The 22,788-nt window shown below is 42.0% G+C and overlaps 1 protein-coding gene across 1 annotated transcript in view; it reads right to left on the reverse strand.

Moving 5' to 3' along the window:
- fam13c.S (family with sequence similarity 13 member C S homeolog) overlaps window positions 1-22,788 on the reverse strand; it is a 79,197-nt gene that overhangs the window by 25,124 nt on the left and 31,285 nt on the right. Inside the window, exons 4-5 of the mRNA XM_018227320.2 lie at window positions 15,507-15,619; window positions 4,065-4,128 (exon numbers count right to left, since the gene is read on the reverse strand). Coding sequence (XP_018082809.2) covers window positions 4,065-4,128; window positions 15,507-15,619 — 177 coding nt within the window. The remainder of the gene's footprint in view (window positions 1-4,064; window positions 4,129-15,506; window positions 15,620-22,788) is intronic.

Genomic DNA, 22,788 nt, shown 5'->3' on the forward strand with positions numbered 1-22,788 from the left:
CTATTCCTTTAAGATTAGCCATTACCAAAGAGAAGAAGATGGCGCCCGTGAGCACCCGATGCGCTTACACTGCAAGGAGGAGTAATTACAGGACTAGGGGCAATTACTGGAGTTATCACCTGTGTTGGTGGGAGCAGGGAGGGGGACTATGTAGGGTAGTGGGTTTTATTACCATATATGGGGGGGGGGTTTGGTATGGAGATCCAAATTACAGAAAGATCCATTATCCAGAAAACCCCAGCTCCCAAGCATTCTGGATAACAGGTTCCAAGTAATTGTTGATGTGGCACTACAACTCTCAGCACCCAAGACAACCAAAGGATTAGAGTTGTACAGCAACAACAGCTGGGAAGGTGCTGAGAATCACCCCTCAACTCAAACAACTGAAAGTCCATAGGGGATGTGTTTTGTCCTGAACCCCAACATAATTAATAACGGGGCTGATCTATTGTTGCTCTGCCTGCTTTTCTTTTTGTGCGTAGTCCACCTCTGCCCATGAGCCAAAAAACATGGCGGCTTCTAAAAAGTACGGATGCATCGAATCATCTATTTTGGATTCGGCCAAACCCGAAAAATTCGGCTGAATACCGAAACGAATCCTAATTTGCATATGCAAATTAGGGATGGGAAGAGGAAAACATTTTTTACTTCCTTGTTTTGAGACAAACGGTCACGTGATTCCCCGCCCCTAATTTGCATATGTAAAATCCGATTCAGTTTGGCCAGGCAGAAGGATTCGGCCGAATCCTGCTGAAAAAGCCTGAATCCTGGCCGAATCCCGAACCGAATCCTGGATTCAGTGCAGGGTCGGACTGGGGGGCTATGGGCCCACTGGGGCTACTGACCCAGGGCCGCCCTCTGACCCCGGCTCCTGCTCCGGCGTGCTGCCTTGCATATGTGCATATGCGAGCGGTGCTGGGTACCTATGTTTGAGCCCCGCGATAGTGTGCATGCAGCGTTTGTGTGCATTCGCGAAATTTTTATTTCGCCGCGACAAAGTGCGGTCGCGCCGCGCCACTAAGAAGTGGCCCACAAGAGCCCGGGGCCAACCCGGTTTTTTCCCGGTGTCCCGCTGGCCCAGTCCGACATTGATTCAGTGCATCCCTACTAAAAAGTCTGAACAAGTTCTCTGTGGATTATGAGCAGAGTTGTTTACTTCTGTGTTTGTCCCCAACACACGGCCCAGCGCTAACATTTAGCCTTGTGATCACAGTGGGAAATTCACTTTAATGTCAGAGCCTCGGCATGTAATTGCTCCGGCTAGCAGAATGAAAACAAGGCAGGGAAAGGTTATCATTTTCACAGAGGCGGCCACCTCCGCAATTCTGGGAAGTCATCGCAAGCTGTTTTGTTACTGGCATGGGACAAACACTAAGGGGGTTATTTACTAAACTCCGGTTGGGAAAAAAAATCGAGCAATTCGGGATAAAAAATCATACGATTCAGGTTTTCAACCGATTTTATTGAGTTTTTACCCAAACCGATTAAATCAAGCTTTTTTAAATAATAAATAAGGTCAAATTGTGGATTATAGTTTGGTCTGACTTTTTTTTATTTAAAAAATCAAACAAATTCAGATTTTTATAAATAACCCCCTAAATTTTGTGATATTGGTTAAAACAATACTGACACCTCTAAACTCACAATGGATTACTGACACCCATATACACCTGAGTGCAGCCTTGATACATTTAACTGCAATCTGTGTTTTCTAGCGTGTCCTCTTGCACTGTGTGTGGGGGGGGGGTCATTTATCAACACTGGGCAAATTTGCCCATGGGCAGTAACCCATGGCAACCAATCAGATTGCTGCATTCATTGTTCTACTTGCAGCTGGTTTCAAAAAGCTAATCTCGGATTGGTTACTATCAGAGCCGGACTGGGAGCAAAAAGCAGCCTGGGCAAAAAACTAACAAAGCAGCCCACATGTAAACACACACACACACACAAAGAGACACACAAACACAGAGAGACACAGAGACACACAGACAGAGACACAAACACACACACAGATACACACAAACACAGAGACATATCTGGAGTATGGGGGCAGTTTTGGACTCCAGTCCTTAAGAGGGATATAAATGAGCTGGAGAGAGTGCAGAGACTAAGTGCAACTAAACTGGTTAGAGGGAGGGAAGAGTTAAATTATGAGGGGAGACTGTCAAGGTTGGGGTTGTTTTCTCTGGAAAAAAGGCGCTTGTGAGGGGACATGATTAGACTTTACAAGTACATTAGAGGACATTATAGACAAATAGCAGGGGACCTTTTTACCCATAAAGTGGATCACCGTACCAGAGGCCTCCCCTTCAGACTAGAAGAAAAGAACTTTCATTTGAAGCAACGTAGGGGGTTCATCACAGTGAGGACAGTGAGGTTGTGGAATGCACTGCCGGGTGATGTTGTGATGCTGATTCAGTTAATGACTATAAGAGGGACTTGGATTATTTTTTGGACAGACATAATACAAAGGCTATTGTGATACTAAACTCTATAGTTAGTATAGATATGGGTATATAGAATTTAATTAAAAGTAGGGAGGGGTGTGTGTATGGATGCTGGGTTTTCATTTGGAGGGGTTGAACTTGATGGACTTTGTCTTTTTTCAACCCAATTTAACTATGTAACTATTTAAGACACAAACACAGAGAGACACACAAACACACACAGAGACACAAACACAGAGACACACACAGAGACACACACACAAACAAACAGAGACACACACACAGGCACAACCACACAAAAAGACACACAAACAGAGAGACACACAGACACACACAGAGACACACACACAGAGACACAAACACACAGAGAGACACAAACACAGACACAGAGAGACACAGACACAAACACAGAGACACACACACACACAAAAAGACACACAAACAGAGAGACACAGAGACACAAACACAGAGAGACACACACACACAAAAAGACACACAAACAGAGAGACACAGAGACACAAACACAGAGAGACACACACACACAGAGACACACACAAAAAGACACACAGAGACACAAACACAGAGAGACACAAACACACACACAGACACCCCTACCTCTCCTAGGAGCTTAGTGAAACAGCACAGGAACTCTCTGACACCTCCCAACCCGTCTGCTGGCCAATCACCTTTGCCTTTCCCTGACTGATCTTAGGAGGAGGGAGGAGGAACAGGCAGCTGCTTGGTGTGTGTGAAGGAGAAGCACAGTGTGTATGCTATAAGTCTCTCTAACCCTGCCCATTTCAAAGGTAAATGGAGCGGCCCTTCGGAAATTGCCCGAACTGACAGATTGTCAGTCCGGGCCTGGTTGCTATAGGTAACTGCCCATGGGCAAATTTGCACAGTGTTGATAAATGAGCCCCTCTACTAGAACAGGTATAATATGCTGATTCCTCCAGCTCCTCACCAGGCAGTGTACTAGAACTGGGCATATACAGGTATGGGATCCATAATCCAGAAACCCGTTATCCAGAAAGCTCCGAATTATGGAAAGGCCCTCTCCCAATTTTTTTAAAAATGATTTCCTTTTTCTCTGTTATAATAAAACAGTTCCTTGTACTTGATCCCAACTAAGATATAATTAATCCTTATTGGAAGCAAAACCAGCCTATTGGGTTTATTTAATGTTTACATGATTTTCTAGAAGACCTATGGATGAAGATCCAAATTATGGAAATATTAATTTCCTGAAAACCCCAACGCATTCTGGATAACAGATTCCATACCTATAACATCTTAAAGGAGTGGTTCACCTTTCGTATGTTATAGAATGGCTTATTCTAAGCAACTTTTCAATTGGTCTTCATTGTTTTCTTTTTTTATGCTTTTTGGATTATTTGACTTCTTCCAGCTTTCAAATGGGGGTCACTGACCCCATTAGCTATTAGTGGACAACTTATTGGCATGACTGCATCATATACAAATCTCACAGGCTTGAAAACTTAAAAGGCAAAATGGTCAATATTGCTCTGCGTGACCATGCCCTTAAATAGACAAAGATCCGGTTGCCATTAAAATAATAGATATATTTAATATATATGCATATGAGGGGGTCCGTACCTCGGTGACATACTGCAGCGGCTCGGCAGGTTCCTTTGGCTGGGCACGCATGATGGGACTGTTTCTGTAACAAAAAAGCACATTTTCTAATACAATTTTCTTTTGATTTTTAAAAAAATGAATTCTCAAAGTAGTCAAATATATGTAATAATAATAACAACATTACTAGTGACCTGGTTGGATAATAAAACTGCAATGGCAGCTTACCGGGGATCAGAAATAATGCTAAAAAAGGGAAACATATGAAAATTCTGGCAAGCCAATACACTATTATTCATGTATTATTATTATTCATGTGTAGCTTTAGCATTTTCCATTGTTCGCGACCAATATAACAATGTTCCTTTAAGTGTGTTAAACGAAGGGTAGAATCTCAATGCAATTGAACGCATGGACATAGTCATGAATTAACCTAGGGATATATGTTAAACTATAGATTTGTATTTTTCCTTCCTGTACAGGTATGAGATCTGTTATCTGGAAACCCATTATTCAGAAAGCTCCAAATTATGGAAAGGCCATCTCCCATAGAAGCAAAAATATATGGCACACTGCCCAAGTAAAAACCACTATTTACTGAAACATTAAAAACACAGGTGGCTGCCGTGGAATGGACGCCTAACGTGTTTTCGAGAGCACTCCTTAATCATAGGAGTTTGAACTGTTTTGACATCTCCCATAGACTCCATTTTATCCAATAATCCAGATTTATAAAAATGATTTCCCTTTTTTTTAACGGGTCCCATACCTGTACAGTATACATCCCACTATGAGTGAGATCCTGCAGAATATGACATTTTAGATTTAATTTGTCATTTTCCAGACTGTTACCTCTGCTGCAGTATTTAATAATTTCTCTAGAACTCACCCAAAGGAGATATCTAGAATCCACCAAATACATAGCAAGATAAGGCAGGTTCACAGAAAGTTACATGAACATACCTCTTAATGCAAGCAAATAATCAATATCAGGTTTATGTACAAAAGCTATAGGCACAAGCACTTGAGGTGATAAGGGGCATCCACTTAAGGATGATATCTAGAATCCACCCAATTAATATGTCTAGAAACCACCTAAGAAAGACATATAGAAACTACCCAAGGAAGATATCAAGACCACCCAAAGAAGATATCTAGAAACCAACCAAAGAAGGTATCTAAAAAACACCCAAGGAACATATCTAGAACCTACCCAAGGAAGATATCTAGAGCACCCATAGATAATATCTAGAACTCACGCAAAAGAGATATCTAGAATCCACCCAAGACATAGACAGTTCACAAAAAGTTACATGACCATACTTCTTAATGTAAGCAAATAATAAAGATAGAGTTTATGTATAAAAGCTATAGGCACAAACACTTGAAATGATAAGGGGCACCCACCTAAGGAAGATATCTAGAATCCACCCAATGGCCATGTCTAGAAACCACCCAAGGAAGATATATAGAAACCACCCAAAGGAGATATCTAGAAACCACCCAAAGGAGATATCTAGAAACCAACCAAGGAAGATATCTAGACCACCCAAATAAGATATCTAGACCACCCAAAGAAGATATCTAGAAACCGCCCAATGAAGGTAACTAGAAACCAACCAAGGAAGGTATCTAGAAACCACCCAAGGAAGATATCTAGACCTTCCAAATAAGATATCTAGACCACCCAAAGAAGATATCTAGAAACCGCCCAATGAAGATATCTAGAAACCACTTAAGGAAGATATCTAGAATCTAAGAGCTAGCAAGATAAGGCTTCACACAGAAAGTTACATGTGTACACTTCTTTATACAAGCAAAAAAAGAACATTTTCCAAAGTTACGTTCTGGAGCGCATGACGATACCTCTTAATGCAAGCAAATAATAAAGATCGAGTTTATGTACAAAAGCTGTAGGCACAGACAGTTGAAATGATAAGGGGCATCCACCTAAGGAAGATATCTAGAATCCACCCAATGACCATGTCTAGAAACCACCCAAGGAAGATATATAGAAACCACCCAAACAAGATATATAGAAACCACACAAGGAAGGTATCTAGAAACCACCCAAGGAAGATATATAGAAACCACCCAAAGGAGATATATAGAAACAACAGCCCAAAGGAGATATATAGAAACCACACAAAGAAGGTATCTAGAAACCACCCAAGGAAGATATATAGAAACTACCCAAGGAAGATATCTAGACCACCCAAATAAGATATCTAGACCACCCAATGAAGGTATCTAGAAACCACCTAAGGAAGATATCTAGAATCTAAGAGATAGCAAGATAAGGCAGCACACAGAAAGTTACATGTGTACACCTCTTTGTACAAGCAAAAAAATAAAATTTTCTAAAGTTACGTTCTGGAGTGCTAAGGGGCACAATATTGCACCCCTAAGGGACCATAAAGGGAACTCTTGTACCAAATACACTGACAGCTCCAAGCTGAAGAAATTATTTATCCTTTATAAAACTATATGTAATCAATATATATGTAAAAATCTCTAATGAAACATATTTAAAGAATAGACATTAAAAGAAAAGTAGTAAAAAACACAAACCGATCACGGGGGGCTCCACGAGCTGTCTCACCGCCCAATAAGCAATCTAAGGGCCTTGGTGTCTTGTTGGCTGTACTGGCATTTACTTCAAAGCCCAAATTATTGGATATAGAAGCCTCTTTCAGTGGCACAGCCAAGTAGTGAACACATGGTTCTTATACAACCAGTGTGCTGAGCTCATGATGAGTGTGCATAATTGTCATAGTGTGGTAGTGAACTCTCACTGTGCATTGCGTAGAAATGTCTCCAAGGTTCTGTCATTCAAGGCTTTTAGAAATTAATAAAGAACAACAATTTATGTGCGATGGGATCACGTAACCCAAAACACAACAAAATTCCATGTGTAGCCATTGGAATGGAATGTGCATGAGTGTAGTAACGTTACCTTGGAAGTGAAAAAACACAAAGGAAACATGGAGGTGGCACCCCTGCACAATAATCAAGTAATAACTTGAATGTTTGATGCTTCATGCTACAGGTGTGTAAATGTAAACATGGGAATTGTAATAAATTGCTTTATTGGGTGGCAATAAACCAGACAAACACACTGTGTGCAAAACAAATATCATTCATGTTGTGAGTTGCTGTGTGTGTTAGGGGAGGAAGCCCACATATTACCTAGTAGTGATCTGCGGGCCGACCCGATACCCGCGTGCACTGCTCCTCGCGGGTGGTGGGCGGGTGCAGGTTGAGCTCTTCTCCTACTCTCCCCGCCCGCCACCTTCAAAGGCCGGCATCCGGGTTCCGGTTTTATAGTATTGTGTCTGCTCGCCCCGCCCCTTTTGGGACATCATTGCGACGTCATCGGTGAGGCGGGTAGGCGCTGGTCTATAAAAGGACCCCGGAAGCGCGGGTGCAGGCGGGTTCGGGTTGCAGCAGGGCGGGTTAGGGTCGGGTGCGGGTCACACTCCCTTCCCAGAGACTATTATCCTACTGTTAGTATAGGCACCATCTCTCCCTACTATACCTGCTATCCCACAGTCACACTCCCTTCCCAGAGACTATTATCCACTGTTACTATAGGCACCATCTCTCCCTACTATACCTGCTATCCCACAGTCACACTCCCTTCCCAGAGACTATTATCCACTGTTACTATAGGCACCATCTCTCCCTACTATACCTGCTATCCCACAGTCACACTCCCTTCCCAGAGACTATTATCCACTGTTACTATAGACACCATCTCTCCCTACTATACCTGCTATCCCACAGTCACACTCCCTTCCCAGAGATTATTATCCACTGTTACTATAGGCACCATCTCTCCCTACTATACCTGCTATCCCACAGTCACACTCCCTTCCCAGAGACTATTATCCCACTGTTACTATAGGCACCATCTCTCCCTACTATACCTGTTATCCCACAGTCACACTCCCTTCCCAGAGACTATTATCCACTGTTACTATAGGCACCATCTCTTCCTACTATACCTGCTATCCCACAGTCACACTCCCTTCCCAGAGACTATTATCCCACTGTTACTATAGACACCACCTCTCCCTACTATACCTGCTATCCCACAGTCACACTCCCTTCCCAGAGACTAGTATCCCACTGTTACTATAGGCACAATCTCTCCCTACTATACCTGCTATCCCACAGTCATACTCCCTTCCCAGAGACTATTATCCCACTGTTACTATAGGCACCATCTCTCCCTACTATACCTGCTATCCCACAGTCACACTCCCTTCCCAGAGAATATTATCCACTGTTACTATAGGCACCATCTCTCCCTACTATACCTGCTATCCCACAGTCACACTCCCTTCCCAGAGAATATTATCCACTGTTACTATAGGCACCATCTCTCCCTACTATACCTGCTATCCCACAGTCACACTCCCTTCCCAGAGACTATTATCCACTGTTACTATAGACACCATCTCTCCCTACTATACCTGCTATCCCACAGTCACACTCCCTTCCCAGAGACTATTATCCACTGTTACTATAGGCACCATCTCTTCCTACTATACCTGCTATCCCACAGTCACACTCCCTTCCCAGAGACTATTATCCCACTGTTACTATAGACACCACCTCTCCCTACTATACCTGCTATCCCACAGTCACACTCCCTTCCCAGAGACTAGTATCCCACTGTTACTATAGGCACAATCTCTCCCTACTATACCTGCTATCCCACAGTCACACTCCCTTCCCAGAGACTATTATCCACTGTTACTATAGGCACCATCTCTCCCTACTATACCTGCTATCCCACAGTCACACTCCCTTCCCAAAGACTATTATCCACTGTTACTATAGACACCATCTCTCCCTACTATACCTGCTATCCCACAGTCACACTCCCTTCCCAGAGACTATTATCCCTGCTGCTGTTTTTATTGGAGCTGCCTGCGCAGTCAAGCAATAAATTTATATTGATATTGATCTTTACAACAATCTTTCTGCCTTTAACTGCTTCTTCGAAGGCCTTGTCATGTGATGGGCAATTGCTAATGCCTGGATGCCCATTTGGCAGCTTTGGTGTTAATAATAAGTGTCTGTATCTGTGGATAAAAAGGGATGATAAATAGATTTGATTCATTTGTGCTTGGAGTTAAACAAACTGTTATATATATTATATGTTACCAGTGTATCAGTTATCACCTCTCTCTAGTCAGAGCTAGGAACCTCTTTAGAAGTGACAGCCCACATACAGAATTCTCTTTGTGTTACTCAGCTTTACATTAAATGCTTGTAATATGACAGATACATCTGTGATGTAACCTGTATGTACAAACAACTCCAAGGCTTGCAAGAAATGCTGGTTATTACAACTATAATTAAAGATACAGTATGTTCCTTGTGCCTTAATGGTAGCATCTGATAATAAAACTATGGAGCTGTTCCTACTGAATTGTTCTAAGTATAGACAAATGGTATCAGATACCGGGAACATTTAGGTCATTCTACTTATTTATTATTATTATTACAATAACCTACTGTGGGAAGTGACAAGAAAGCTGATTGTCAGGGAGTCAGTTACACCTTGATGGGTTCTAGGGAAAACAAGGGGACAACATTTATATATCCATATCTTAATATTCAGTAAATAATAAAACTGTTAATTTTTGCTGTTCATCAACTGTTGATCACAGTTGAGTATCACAGTTGGGTCAAGTAATATTGGCACCCAAGGTAATACTGTTTGGTTTATATGCCTGGCCAGATTGACCAACCCTCGCCCTTTTTATACATTTTATAAAACATGAAATTCCCCGGCCCAACTCTATTGTAAGATAATCACATATAATACACAAAAGCCATGAATATCCTGTAAATTATATCCTTATAAACGGTGAGTTCTGATGTCATCAGTTATAAACGTTGAGTTCTGATGTAATTTCACATGACTCACTTAAATTTGTGTATTATAATAAATAAAGTACCCCCAGTTGCAAATTATGTGGATATTAGAAGTTACCTCGGAGTTCCATGACCTTTAAAAACACTCGGCCTTCGGCCTCGTGTTTTTATATGGTCATGAAACTCCTCGGTAACTTATAATATCCTTATAATTTACAAGAGGGGGTACTATTTTCACTATATATAGTGGTGAGCAACTCTACTACCTAGATAGAGAGAGAATAGAAGGATGTGGTTCTTGGCTTATGCCATATTATCTGCCCTGGAACAATGCAGCCTGATATTAGAACCCCCAAATACAAAGGTCCCTGTCCCCTTCTTCCTGACAGCAGAATATGCAAATTTATTGTTTCCAGGCTCAGAACTCGGCATGTGGTATTTAAAGGGAATTTATATTCACCGCCCCGAGGAGGGAAATATAGAAACAGCAATTACAGTGCAAATTAGCAAGTAAATTTAGCAAGTCTTGCCGCTCATCCAGCTAAAACAGGTGTCGGATTATTGCAGAGAAGACTTACAGGTGGGGAATGGGAATGCTGGGAGCCATGATAGTCACCATTTGATGAGATTTAAATCTATATCCACCGGAATTGGAGTAATCTAACCCACATATCCATATATTTCTTATTGTCCCAGCCCTCCCTTTGGATTTGGCTGTTACTTTCTAATGTTGTTCTACAAAGGTTACTATCAGGGTCACTAGTCTTTTTTGTATTTGTCAGATAAAAGCACATGGAAGTGATGCATCTGTGTTAATAAAGTCTAGTCAATGTGTACACTGGAAAAATGAGCCCCCAGAAACAGCAAGTTGTGCTTGGGTCCATTGGAAAATATATCTAATCTTAGCCGATTGTAATCCCAATCAGGTAACCAGATATTATCTGGATCAGCAGTGAATTGTTTAATTAAATGTAAGCTCAGTCCAAGGGCAAGACCCATGGATTAAGCTGGAGTTGAAGGGGACTAGAGCTCCAATTCAAAGTCATTATGATAGAAAGAGAGACCGGTGCTAAGAACAAAGTTGTCTGCACCAGTGAAGTTATTTGGGCATTTGGATATTGGCAAATTAGTCTGTAATTAGGCGTAATTTTTGCGGTGAAAGTCAGCGAAAAATTTTGCTTGTCACTATTGGCAATCAGTCTATAGACTAGTGATCCCCAACTAGTGGCTTGTTAGCAACAGGTTGCTCTTCAACCCCTTGGATGTTGCTCCCAGTGGCCTCAAAGCAGGGGCTTATTTTTGAATTCCAGGCTTGGAGGCAAATTTTAGTTACATAAAAACCAAGTGTACCCCAAACAGAGCCTCCTATAGGCAGCAAGTCCTCATTGGGGCTATCAATAGCCCATATTTGGCTTTGCCAGGAACTTTTTGCATGTTTGTGTTGCTCGCCAACTTGTTTCTACATTTGAAGGTGGCTCATGGGTAAAAAAAGGTTGGGAACCCCTGCTATAGACTCTGAAACTGACCTATATGCTCCTGCACAATTAATTCTGCATCAAACTGACTGATCTTCCAGGTATCTGTCTCTTAAGCCCCCAAGGCTGAACAGGTATAGACTGTATAACTGGCCATTCATGGTTATGGCCAAATATATATTGTTCCATGCATTCGGGCTGATGGCTCACATATTTGGATCTTTAAGAAGACTAGGGGACCTTCATATAGTTCTTAAGCAGGCAACAGGTTCCTCCCTGAATGTTCTTGATTCACTATGGGGCAGCTGGTTCACATACTTAACTTTTCCATGAATTTTGAGCCCATCTGAGCAACAAGATCAAATGCAACTGAAACAGGGCTCACCACTACTATGGCGTCTGGTGACAGTGATGATATTGAACCTAAGAACATTTTGCATGATTATGTTGCTCTACAACTTCTTTTGAATTTAAATGTGGCTCACGGATAAACACGTTGGGGACCCCTGATGTAGAGAGTGATATTCTGAGACAATTTGCAGTTGGTTTTCAATTTTTATTATTTGTGGTTTTTGAGATATTTAGCTTTTTATTCAGCAGCTTTCCAGTTTGCAATTTCAGCAATCTGGTTGCTAGGGTCCAAATTACCCTAGCAACCATGCACTGATTTAAATGAGCATGAACAGGAGAGGCCTGAATAGAAAAAGGAGTAATAAAAAGTAGCAATAACAATAAATGTGTAGTCCTACAGAGCATTTGTTTTTAGATGGGGTCAGTGACCCCCCTCTGAACGCTAGAAAGAGTCTGAAGAAGAAGGGGAATAGTTCAAAAAAATAAATAATGAAGACCAATTGAAAAGTTGCTTAGAATTGGCCATTCCTATAACATACTAATAGTTAACTTAAAGGTGAATCATCCCTTTAAGCTGCATTTCTCTGTAGAAAAACAAGCAGGGAAATAGAATTGTCAATACAATCCTATGCCAGTACAATAGAGATACTTCAGATAATTGTAAAGCTCCATGAGGATGAGTCACATAGCAGAAGAAGAATGCAGGTTCTCATACACAGACTGAGCCATTGGCTGTTATATTGCTCATATCACTGCTATACCCAGTAATGGGGGTCTCGTGCCCAACAGTAAAAGCTTAAGGAGCAAGAGATTCAGGGCAGACCATTGATGGAAGCAGCTGTCAATTAATAAGCCCAAAGTCTGTAGCCGGCAGTTGGGGGTAAAACCTTCATTTCAGTATCTAACCGAGAACAACATCAGTAAGAATTCTCAGAATCCCTCCTCCTACAGACGTTGAAATGTTTTTCAGCCTTACTGAGTCTGTGGCTTGCTAGCTGTAAAGGAGAAGTCCAGCCAAATACTCCAAATATTACATTCAATATAATTCCAAGCACCTTTCCAGTACGCAACCATTACACACTTTCAGTGTCGGACTGGCCCACTGGGATACCAGGAAAACTCCCGGTGGGCCCAAGTGTTAGTGGGCCCTCTTGTTTCTAAACATTTGGCCTATTTCGTGGTCATTCCCTATTTCTTAGGGAAAATGCTTAATAATGGGAGAATATTGTAAATATATATAAAAGACTTGGAGAATAAAGAGGTTGAGTGAGTAGAGGAAGAATAATAGTTTGGAAAGGTCCACTGTCTAAGGTTTTCTGGTGGGCTCACGTTTTTAGGTTTTTTGGTGGGCCCAAGGTCTAAGGCTTTCTGGTGGGCCCCTGGCATCCCAGTCCGACACTGCACACTTTTATTGGTTTTAAAGTTATTTGTAAACACAAACAGCTATTAAAAGCAGTATATTTTGATAGTCCCTGCACTGCTGGCTCTGACTGTTGAAATGACACCATAGAAGGCAGCTGAACAGACCAATGAAGAAGAACTATAGCAAATGGAGTCTTGGCTTATAGATATGATGCCAATTGAAGCAGCTTCTGTGCAACCACAGGGGTAATTTTTTGTTTTCCAGTGCAGAGTGCAATTAATAGATGCCATCTTTTTTGCATTTTGCACCCTGCCCTGCACATAGATGATTTGGAGCAGGTCTCTGTGCTCCAAAATAGAATGTAGAACTGTGATTACAGCACTGCCCTTACTCATTGATACGCACAAGCTAGGGAGTGCCCTATAGCAAGTGGTAAGGACAGGGCTGATTCGCACTTGCTATCGCCAGATCACCGACCCAAGGCTAAGTGCATAGCGCAGCCAGACCCCAAACACACCTGCTTTTTAAATGAGTACTAAGGGGTACGCTTTATAAGAAGCAGGCTAACAACAGAGGAGTCTACAGAATATATTGGTGCCAGATCTTAAAGGTCTCCACTTCGTTTGTACAGACACAAACACTATTTTCCATAAAAATGTTGCCGTACAGCTGTGCCAACATACCCAGTGCCATAAGTTAGTGCATTGAGAGCGAATCTGAGCTGAATGAACAAAGGTCCTGCCCTGAACTGCAAACAGTAGGGAATGTAAAGCGTTACATAACAATCTGCACAAACACAAGTTATAATTGAGTTTCTCTAACCAACTAATACAAAGAAACTCTATAACTTGCCAGACCCCCAGCCCACGGAGCTGAGCCTTAAGGGGCACCGAGTGGGAGAAGAAGAGCGGGTGCCTAGCTGGGAATTAGATTGATGGGCAGACATACAGCTAAGCTTTTCTGTTAACCCTTTGGTTGGGAACGTGCCCAGCTGTGGGTAAGAACATGATGATGGGACTAATTGATGATACTTACAGGCAGTGGCCATGAGGTTCTGTGTGCCTCACTCTCTCTCTAGGAGACAAGCGGTGGTACCACTGGGTAGAGCTCAGCTTTATACAATATATACAGTTGTGTCTGCTGCTCCTGAAAACTGTTTGTGTACAGAACTGGCATCTCCATGCACAAAGCAAATTGTTCTGATATCTTAAAGGGCCACAAATTCTACAGCTAAAGGTGACCATACACGATAAGAGCAGATCTTTCCCCGATATGCATGACGTATAGATTGCTAAAGCCATAACTGGTCAGTTGAATTCAATGCAACCCACAGCCCCACTCTGGACTGCCCTTAGAATAACAAGCAGGGCAACACCAGTTAATTTACCATACATATTTTCCCCAACGTTACAATGTCTTATTATGTACAAATTGCCATTCCTTCCCCTGGCACCAAGCTACTTTAATATATACTCTCCCATGGGTACTGTTCATCCCTGAACCAGAATTGCATTACTTAACCCCTATCCATTAACTGAAGCCCCTTCCCATGACACTACCTTGCCTTGTATTATATAATAAACTAGAAAAGTTGGATGGCACTTATGGAAAGGGCTTTATTATAGCAGTATGCTCAGGGTCGGACTGGGGGGCACAGGGCCCACCGGGACTAATGTCCAGGGCCCCCGGCGACCCCACGCCCCTATATGACGCACCGAGCGTGCACGGATGCAGGCGCCGCTCGTCGCACCTGCGTGAAGGCGCCGCGGCGCTCCTAAATCATCAGGTGCTGAGCACATGCGCCTAAAAAAACTTTTGTTCCTCCGAATCTGATCGGGAGAGGGTACTGGCTCGGCAGGGGCCCATTAAGGGTCGGGCCCACCGGGTTTTTTCCCGGTATCCCGGGAGTATGCTGATAACACCTAACGCGTTTTGGGATCAACTATCATAGGTATCCCGAAACGCGTTAGGTGTTATCAGCCAGAAGTGCTGTCCAACTTTTCTAGTTTATTACATTTATACAGTGGAGACGCTGAGGATTGAGCACCTGGACAGAGGTAATGTGGGGAGCTTGAGCGGTCTTTCATGTGTCTTGCCTTGTATTACACACATTCACACAAATACAACTCCTTCCCCTGATACTACCTTGGCTTATTATATACACTAATACACAGTAATTCCTCTTGCACCATCTTGCCTTACTATACCCACTGTCCTACAGTTGCAGCCCAATTCACAAAATGTAACCCATGTACACAGTTGCTGTTCTGAACATAAAGACTGTTGACTACTTGAACCCCTTAAACCCAGCCGATTCAACCCACTTCGTCTCTGCCAACAACCTTCCCAGCATGGTTTAAAGGCTACAGTCACCACACTCACCTTGCCGGATGCTCGGCGGCTCCTCTCAGGGGAACATGGTGAAGATGATCATGAGACGCCAGTCCCTTTGTTGGCCAACTCTCAGCAAGGCATGGGATTACATTCTCACTTTCCTGCAGGAAAAAAACAGCAGTTTAATGGAAGAATTAGAGCTTTGTGATACGGGAACCACTAAAAAATAAATGCTCATTATGCCACTGGTGTAAAGTGATCTCTTGTGAAAAGGCTCAAGGCTTCTACAGGCCGGAGATGAGAGACTTCATGCAATGAGGGAACTTCAGATACTAAGGGTTCAGCAACCTAAATACAGCAAGCAGAAGAGGCCATGTGTACACAGGGAATGACTGCTGTCAGTTACCTGAGCTTAGGGACAATTGGGGCAAATTCACTAAGATTCGTAGTTGCGCCACACTTCGCCACACTTCGCCAGGCGTAGTTTCGCCAGCGCTCCACAAATTCACTAAAATCCGAAGTTGCGCACAGAGGTAGCGTAAGGTTGCAAAGTTGCGCTAGCGTTGATTCGCTAAGCGAAGCGAAGTTACGCTAGCGATGGTTAATTTGCATACGGTGCCAAATTCAAATTTCAATGGAGGAATACGTAGAATCACTACAAATGCCTGGGAAACCTTCAAAACATCAAATAAAAATTTTTTTTGCCCTACACATGTGCCCACTGTATAGGTAAGTTGCCATGAGTTAGGAAATGTAGGGGGGAAGGAGGGGAGCCCCAAAAAAAAATTCGATCTTTTTCAGCCTATCACCCATAATATAGAAAAAACGCCAGCGTTTTTGGGAAAAATTTGAACTTTTTTTGAAGCAATCCCTATCTACTCTATTGCGCTTCGCCTGGTCTGAGGTGGCGAAGGAAGTCTAGCGTAAAAGGTGGCGTTCAGTACACTGCACGCGTTAGTGAATTTGCGTAGTTACGTCCGTAGCGAAAATTCGCCAGGCGTAAGGGTGCGAAGTAACACTAGCGAATTTACGCCAGCGTTCGTTAGTGAATTTGCGAAGTAAAGAAAATGCCCAACGCTAGCGAATTGACGCTAGCGTTAGGCGATTCGGCGCTTAGTGAATTTGCCCCATTGCACAATGTATATGTACACAACATAAAATTCAGAATACAAGGCTGATTAGTAATTAATTCAGATTCACATTACGTGGCAGCTCTGTATAACAAATTCTTCCCAGTACTCAGTGTGATAAATGTACCCTCTCTTTCCGCTATATTTTGATGGTTTTCCCTATACTTATCTCTCAGCAGCAGCCAGAGCACATTGAGCATGTGCAGTGCCACTGACACTTAAAAGATTCAAGATGTGGAGCTGCTAAGGGAAAATTTGTCCAGATCCTAGATCAGGGGTCCCCAACCTTTTTTTTCCCATGAGCCCCCATGTGGACTGGCAGCCTACAGAAGGCTCTGTGTGGCAGTTAACCTGGTTTTTAAACTTGCCTCCAAGTCTGGAATTCAAAAATAGGCTTTAGTTCCCCTTTAAATATGGCACTAAAACTGCTAAAGCTAAATACAGAGCAAATGGTAGGGTAATTTACTGTCAGTGACATATGAAGGCATCCAGGAATGATATTTTAGATGCATTAAAAGGAAGGAAGAGAGAAAGGCAAGTGAATTACTCAACTGTATAGAAACTGCACAGGAAGAGGCATTAGGAGCAGAGGTCTGTGTTTGGGGAGGTGGTTTAACCCAGGCGGGTTAAACCACACGGCTGCAGGTAACAAATCTGATATTTATTTACAAAGGGGAAGAAAAAATGAAAGGGGGAAACTATAAACTTGCATAGGAACTCCAGCAATGATGCTCCGCAAGTATCACATTGATGTCTTGTTTGTGCATCAGAAATAAGATCCAGGAAGGATTATTTTTCCTTTAAAGAACTGTCTATGAATCCATTGGAAATCCAGCAGGGATAGGGGAAACGACGGAAAAACATTCAAGCAGAGAAAGAAATCAATACAATTCCTTACATTGATACAAAGTATCACCTTGTGGTTTTGTTTGTGCAACGGATACAAGAGGAATGGTTTTATAGTAACACTTTCCATTTACTGTAAATAACATCATATATACCCTATGGGGAAACGGACGGGGAATTAGGGAAATCAATATTGTTCAGTACAGATGTTATGTTTCACGTGGGACAATGTTACAAGATGTCAGGAAGAATAGATTGAAACTCAGTTTGTCCTGCAGACCCCACTTATGTCCTACACTGGACTCAGCCATCTTTTTTTTAAAAAAAAATACCGGCCTTCCTATATTTTTATGCATTTCCCCTATTATTACCATTGGGATCAAGCCTAATTTCTACCGGCCAGGCTGGTAAAATACCGGGCAACCCTAGTTCAGAGAGAGGGGAAAGGGTAAGTAATTCAAAATTGACTGGCAATTACATTCCCGGCACATTTGTAATAGTATTTCTAGCTCTAGCTGGCAATTTAATGGCCAGGTGGCAACCCAAATACTGACATATACAGGGGGTAAAGAGGGACTTTCTCATTATAGTTTACAGCTTAAAAAGAGAAGGGTGGGTTTCTTATTTATTGCTATCTGTGAAAAATAAGCTTCTAAGTATCAGTATGCACCTAGGCTAAGGTTTTCTACTGGGACTAATCCCCGCTACAACAGATGTGAATTTAAGACTGAAAGGGAAAATCATAATTTTTTGGTCCAGGCTCACCTTGCCATGAGGATAGAAGTTCTCTAAATGCTTCTCCCAGGAAATCCATAATTCTGTTTATTCCCCCACTGAGCAGCCACTCAGTCACTGCTATAGGGAAGATGCCTCTGTAGAGCTCGAGACATCACAAGCTAGGGGTGCAATTGGACTTAGACTAAGTCCCGAATCTCCAGGTTATCAGGTCCAAAAGGCACCAGGAATAAGCAGGATTCTTCTGAACCACCTTCACCAGAAGGCTAGGGTGGAACCCTTTATCCCCGACCCCCCTGGCCAAAAGGCTCGAACAGGGGACAAGGATCTTCAGATTACCTTCATATCAAGGCTAGGGGAACCCCTTTATCCTTCTCTCTCTCTCTCCAGACAAAAGAGTGGAGATATCTGGAACCAATGGACCTCCGAAGAGGTCCCAACACTGTGTGCACTTATAAAGGAGTTCAGGGGGAGAAGGAACCTAATGGCCACACATCTCCACCCTAGATCAGTGCTCCCCGGAGGTATTGCACCAGATCCAAGGTAAGTGCCAAAAAAGTGCAAAAGTGAATAAATAGATATCCTGCTCCAAAGCCAATAAACTGATGAGTATATATGCCAAACCGATCGCTCTGAGGACTTTTCTATCCTAAATTAGCCAGCCCAGACATGAGAAGAGAGGTGTTCCTGGGCTAGTGTTCCCTTCTGCTTTGCCTTTCATGTGCACATCACATATTCACATGCTACAAATAGGGAAGATGAACCAGCCTGACCGATCAGCAGCACTAACAATGACTATGATTTTCAGATAACAGTGTAATGAATCCTGCAGAAATATCAGATTCTGTCTCGTCTGTTAGCAGGAGGCAGTCCGGCACGCTTCTTCCCTGTTCTGTTAATCAGCTGGCTTCTGTTACATTGTTCAGAAGTCAGAACCACCAGTGCAAAAAGACTCTGTTTTCAACAGCAATTACATTCACAAATAACAAAATTTTTTTTTAGTGAATGTACAGTATATTGGAAAGCTGATTTTGGGTTTGCTTCCCCTTTATTACCACCTAATGAATTCCCCACTAGACTTGCCCTAAGAATGAACGCCAGTAGGATGAATGTCCTCCATTGTAAACAGCCCCCACATTAACATATAGACACATGGTGGAAATGTGATCCAGTCCCGTTTTTTCATCTGTCGAGTGTAGTCGGAATAATGAAAGCACATTTGCTTTGGTTGCTATGGGTAACTAGGCTGGTGCACATTTGCATTGTGTTGATTGTGTTGTCCAGTCAACATTCAGGGTGTCTATGGGTTGTTCCAGCCCTAATGATTTACTGATGTCCTGATTGGCTACAGTTTCATCTACTGTCAATGTTTTAAAAGGAAAGTCCACTTAGGGGGTTATTTATCAAAGTCCGATGCCAAAAATTTTAGGTTTTTTTTACTATAAAATCTGAATTTTTTTGTTGAAAAAAACCCTTTTTTTTAGTATGTATTAAACCCGGAGGCTGCAAAAAGTCGAAATCCGAAAATCCGGCATCTTATACCAGCCAAGGTTGTATATGAGTCAATGGGAGAGGTCCCTATACTATTTGGAAGTATATGTGGTCTGCGCTGGAATTAGAAAATCTGGCTATTTCAAATTTTTCGGCCAAAAATCAAAAACAATTGTACGAAAAAATTATTTTGACACGTGACAATTTTTATGCTTGCAACTATTCTGATGCACGCCAATATTTTTTTTTGGACGCAATGGATTTTCTGCCAGCGAATTTTCCCAGTAGTTTTGCAAATTTAATCGCCGGTGGCGAAACACTGAAATTCGCGCCTGACTAATTTATTCACCCATCACTATAAATAAGGTCAAATCGTTGATTCTAGTTTGGTCTTTTTTAATTTAAAAGATCAGAAAAATTTGGATTTTGATAAATAGGCCCCATAATGTCTAAAAAAATCAATATAGCTAGACATGCTGTATTTTATGCTGAACTTACTATACCAGCCCAAAGGTTCAGCAGCCCTCCTCATTTACCCACAGCAGCTCCCCAACTTGATTTTTAGGTCTCCTTTAAGTAAAACTATTTTTTTGATCTTAATTTTTGAAATTCCAATTCTTTAGGACGCAACTGAAACTGATGTTGTCATCAGGGTCACTGACCCCAGAAAACAGTGGGGCTACTTCATAGCACTGGGCCCCCCTGCAAAAAATCTGAGGGACTAGGGGTAGGCAGCTGCCTAGGGTGTAACAATAGGGGGCGCTGGGTAGGTACCTGTTAAAGTGTCTTCTGCCTACAACTAGTCTATGTTCACTGTCCTCTGTCGCTCACATTGATGCAAGGCTTTCATTTTATGGTCATTTTAATTCTTATTATCTTTGTATTCATGCTGTGCAGAATTCCCCTTCCTTTTTCTATTTGCCGGCAGCTGCCTGGTTGCTAAGCTCATTCATCCCTAGAAACCAGACATCTGATACAATCCCAAACCGGGAGCTGCACAATAAAAAATGTAAATCTTTCAAAAACCATAAAAAAATGTTAAGCAGGTGCAAATAATCTCCTACAGTTCATTTTTAAGGGGAAATTCACAGTTGGTGCAGGCTCTCGGGCCCCTTTAATTAACTCCATTTAGGGGGTGCCAGAGTGTTTGAAAGGAATTTGTGTTTAATAAGCTCTAAATTAGCAGCTTCTTTCATCCGAACGCAAACGACCGGTTGGGCGCTGACGTCTCAGATTGGGAGTTCTATGTGCATTAAAGGGTAAATAAGAGCACAGCTGTGAGCCCTTCCGATTCCTATTTATATCTGTATGAAGGGTGCAGCTGCCGAACCCAGGCATTTCTCCCCTTTATGAATCCCTTAAAATGCAAAAGAATCAAGAATTTGCATCAGTCAAATAAATAAAAAGAATATTTGTGTGTAGTTTGTGTATCAATCCTTCCCTACTGGGTTCATTCTTCATTAAAGGTCCAGTAAGACCAAAAAATGAAAACGATTTATTTGCCCTGCTATTTATTTCTATCCTGTACATGGAACAACATTAGTGGCCTGAAAATACAGTGTCAAATTGTCCCCCATAGAGTAACATGTAACATGATTAGCAACTGTCGCTTTGGCTGCTTTGACCTAATAACTCTCAAATTCTGGTTCTGTCCGTTTCCCTTTCGGAGTGGCCATTATAGGGCCTTTATAGGGCCACAGATTCAGTGCAGTATAGGGGTATAGCTTGTTGTGTGCATTGTAATAAACTCTCTTCATAGTACAGGGATTGAGGGCGGTAAGGGTTAAAGGGGTAACTATTAAGGGGCCAGGGCACCACATCAATGATGTAAAATAGAGGTATAGTGAGATGCAATAAAAAATGGGAGCACATTTTTCATCTTTGTGTATATTTGGGAGACGCCATACACCTTAGCTTTAAAAATGTAAAGGCAATAACCCAAATATTGGAATGTGCCAAATGTTTAAGCAACTCCAAGGCTGGGCACTGGCACATTGTCAACCACAGCCCTTTAGCAGTAAAGATCTGTGTCTCCAAAGATGCCCCAGTAGCTCCCCATCTTCTTTTCTGCTGATTCACTGCACATGCTCTGTGCTGCTGTCACTTACTGAGCTTAGGGACCCACTCACAATATACAGTACACATAGAATAGAAATGTCACAATATAAGGCTGATTAGTAATTAATACAGATAATTACTACATGGCAGCACAGAAACCAGTGCAATTAGCATCAGAATTTAATAATCAGCAAACCTGTAGCATCAGCTTATATTACAGCCAGGGAAGCTCATTTTCTGCTGGATAATTAGTGACGAGCCCTAAGCTTAGCTTCTCAACAGCCAATCAGAGCCCACTGAGCATGTGAGTGTCACAGACACTTTCCAAGATGGTGACCCCCTGTGACAAGTTTGAAGTCCTGGATCATTGCTGCTATTGACAAGCTCAAACTTTAGCTTTGTGCAATAAGTTCACTATATAAAACATGACATTTTTAGCCACATTCATTTTTAGGGTTTAGTTCTCCTTTAATCCTCCCAGACATATTTATCCATTGGCTTTGCCTTGTGCCTTGTTGTGGAGTAAAAGGGTTAACAACAACATGGAGTGCAGTGAAGCTAATTGTTTTTCTATGTGGGTGTTTAAAGGCATCTGCACAAACTCACACCTATTGCTCACCTTTCTCACTGTAAGTAATGCGATTAATGAAATAAGCGTAAATGGAATTATTATATAACGCTGCAAAACGATGACAAAGCCCAGTGCTACTTTATGTACCTCAGGATGACTCATTAATATCAACCAACGCTTGTATAAATTAAAGGAAAAAATGTAAAAAGTGATTATAGAAACAAATTTGTTCTGGCAGAGACAGTATAGGGGTTATTTATCAAAATCCAAATTTTTATGGGGTTTTTTTTTTATAAAAAAAAAGTCAGACCAAACTAGAATCCACGATTTACCCTTATTTATCAATAATAAAACTCGGGTCTGAAAAAAACGTGATTTTTTTTTGGATTGACGTGCGAAAAAAACATCTTTAAAATGTGCCATTGACTTTCACTCGAATTTGGCAGGTTCTAGATGGAGTATTTTCAGATTTGGACTTGGAACAGGTTCGGGGCATAAT

Source organism: Xenopus laevis, chromosome 7S, assembly GCF_017654675.1.
Source record: "Xenopus laevis strain J_2021 chromosome 7S, Xenopus_laevis_v10.1, whole genome shotgun sequence".
Taxonomy (NCBI): Eukaryota; Metazoa; Chordata; class Amphibia; order Anura; family Pipidae; genus Xenopus; species Xenopus laevis.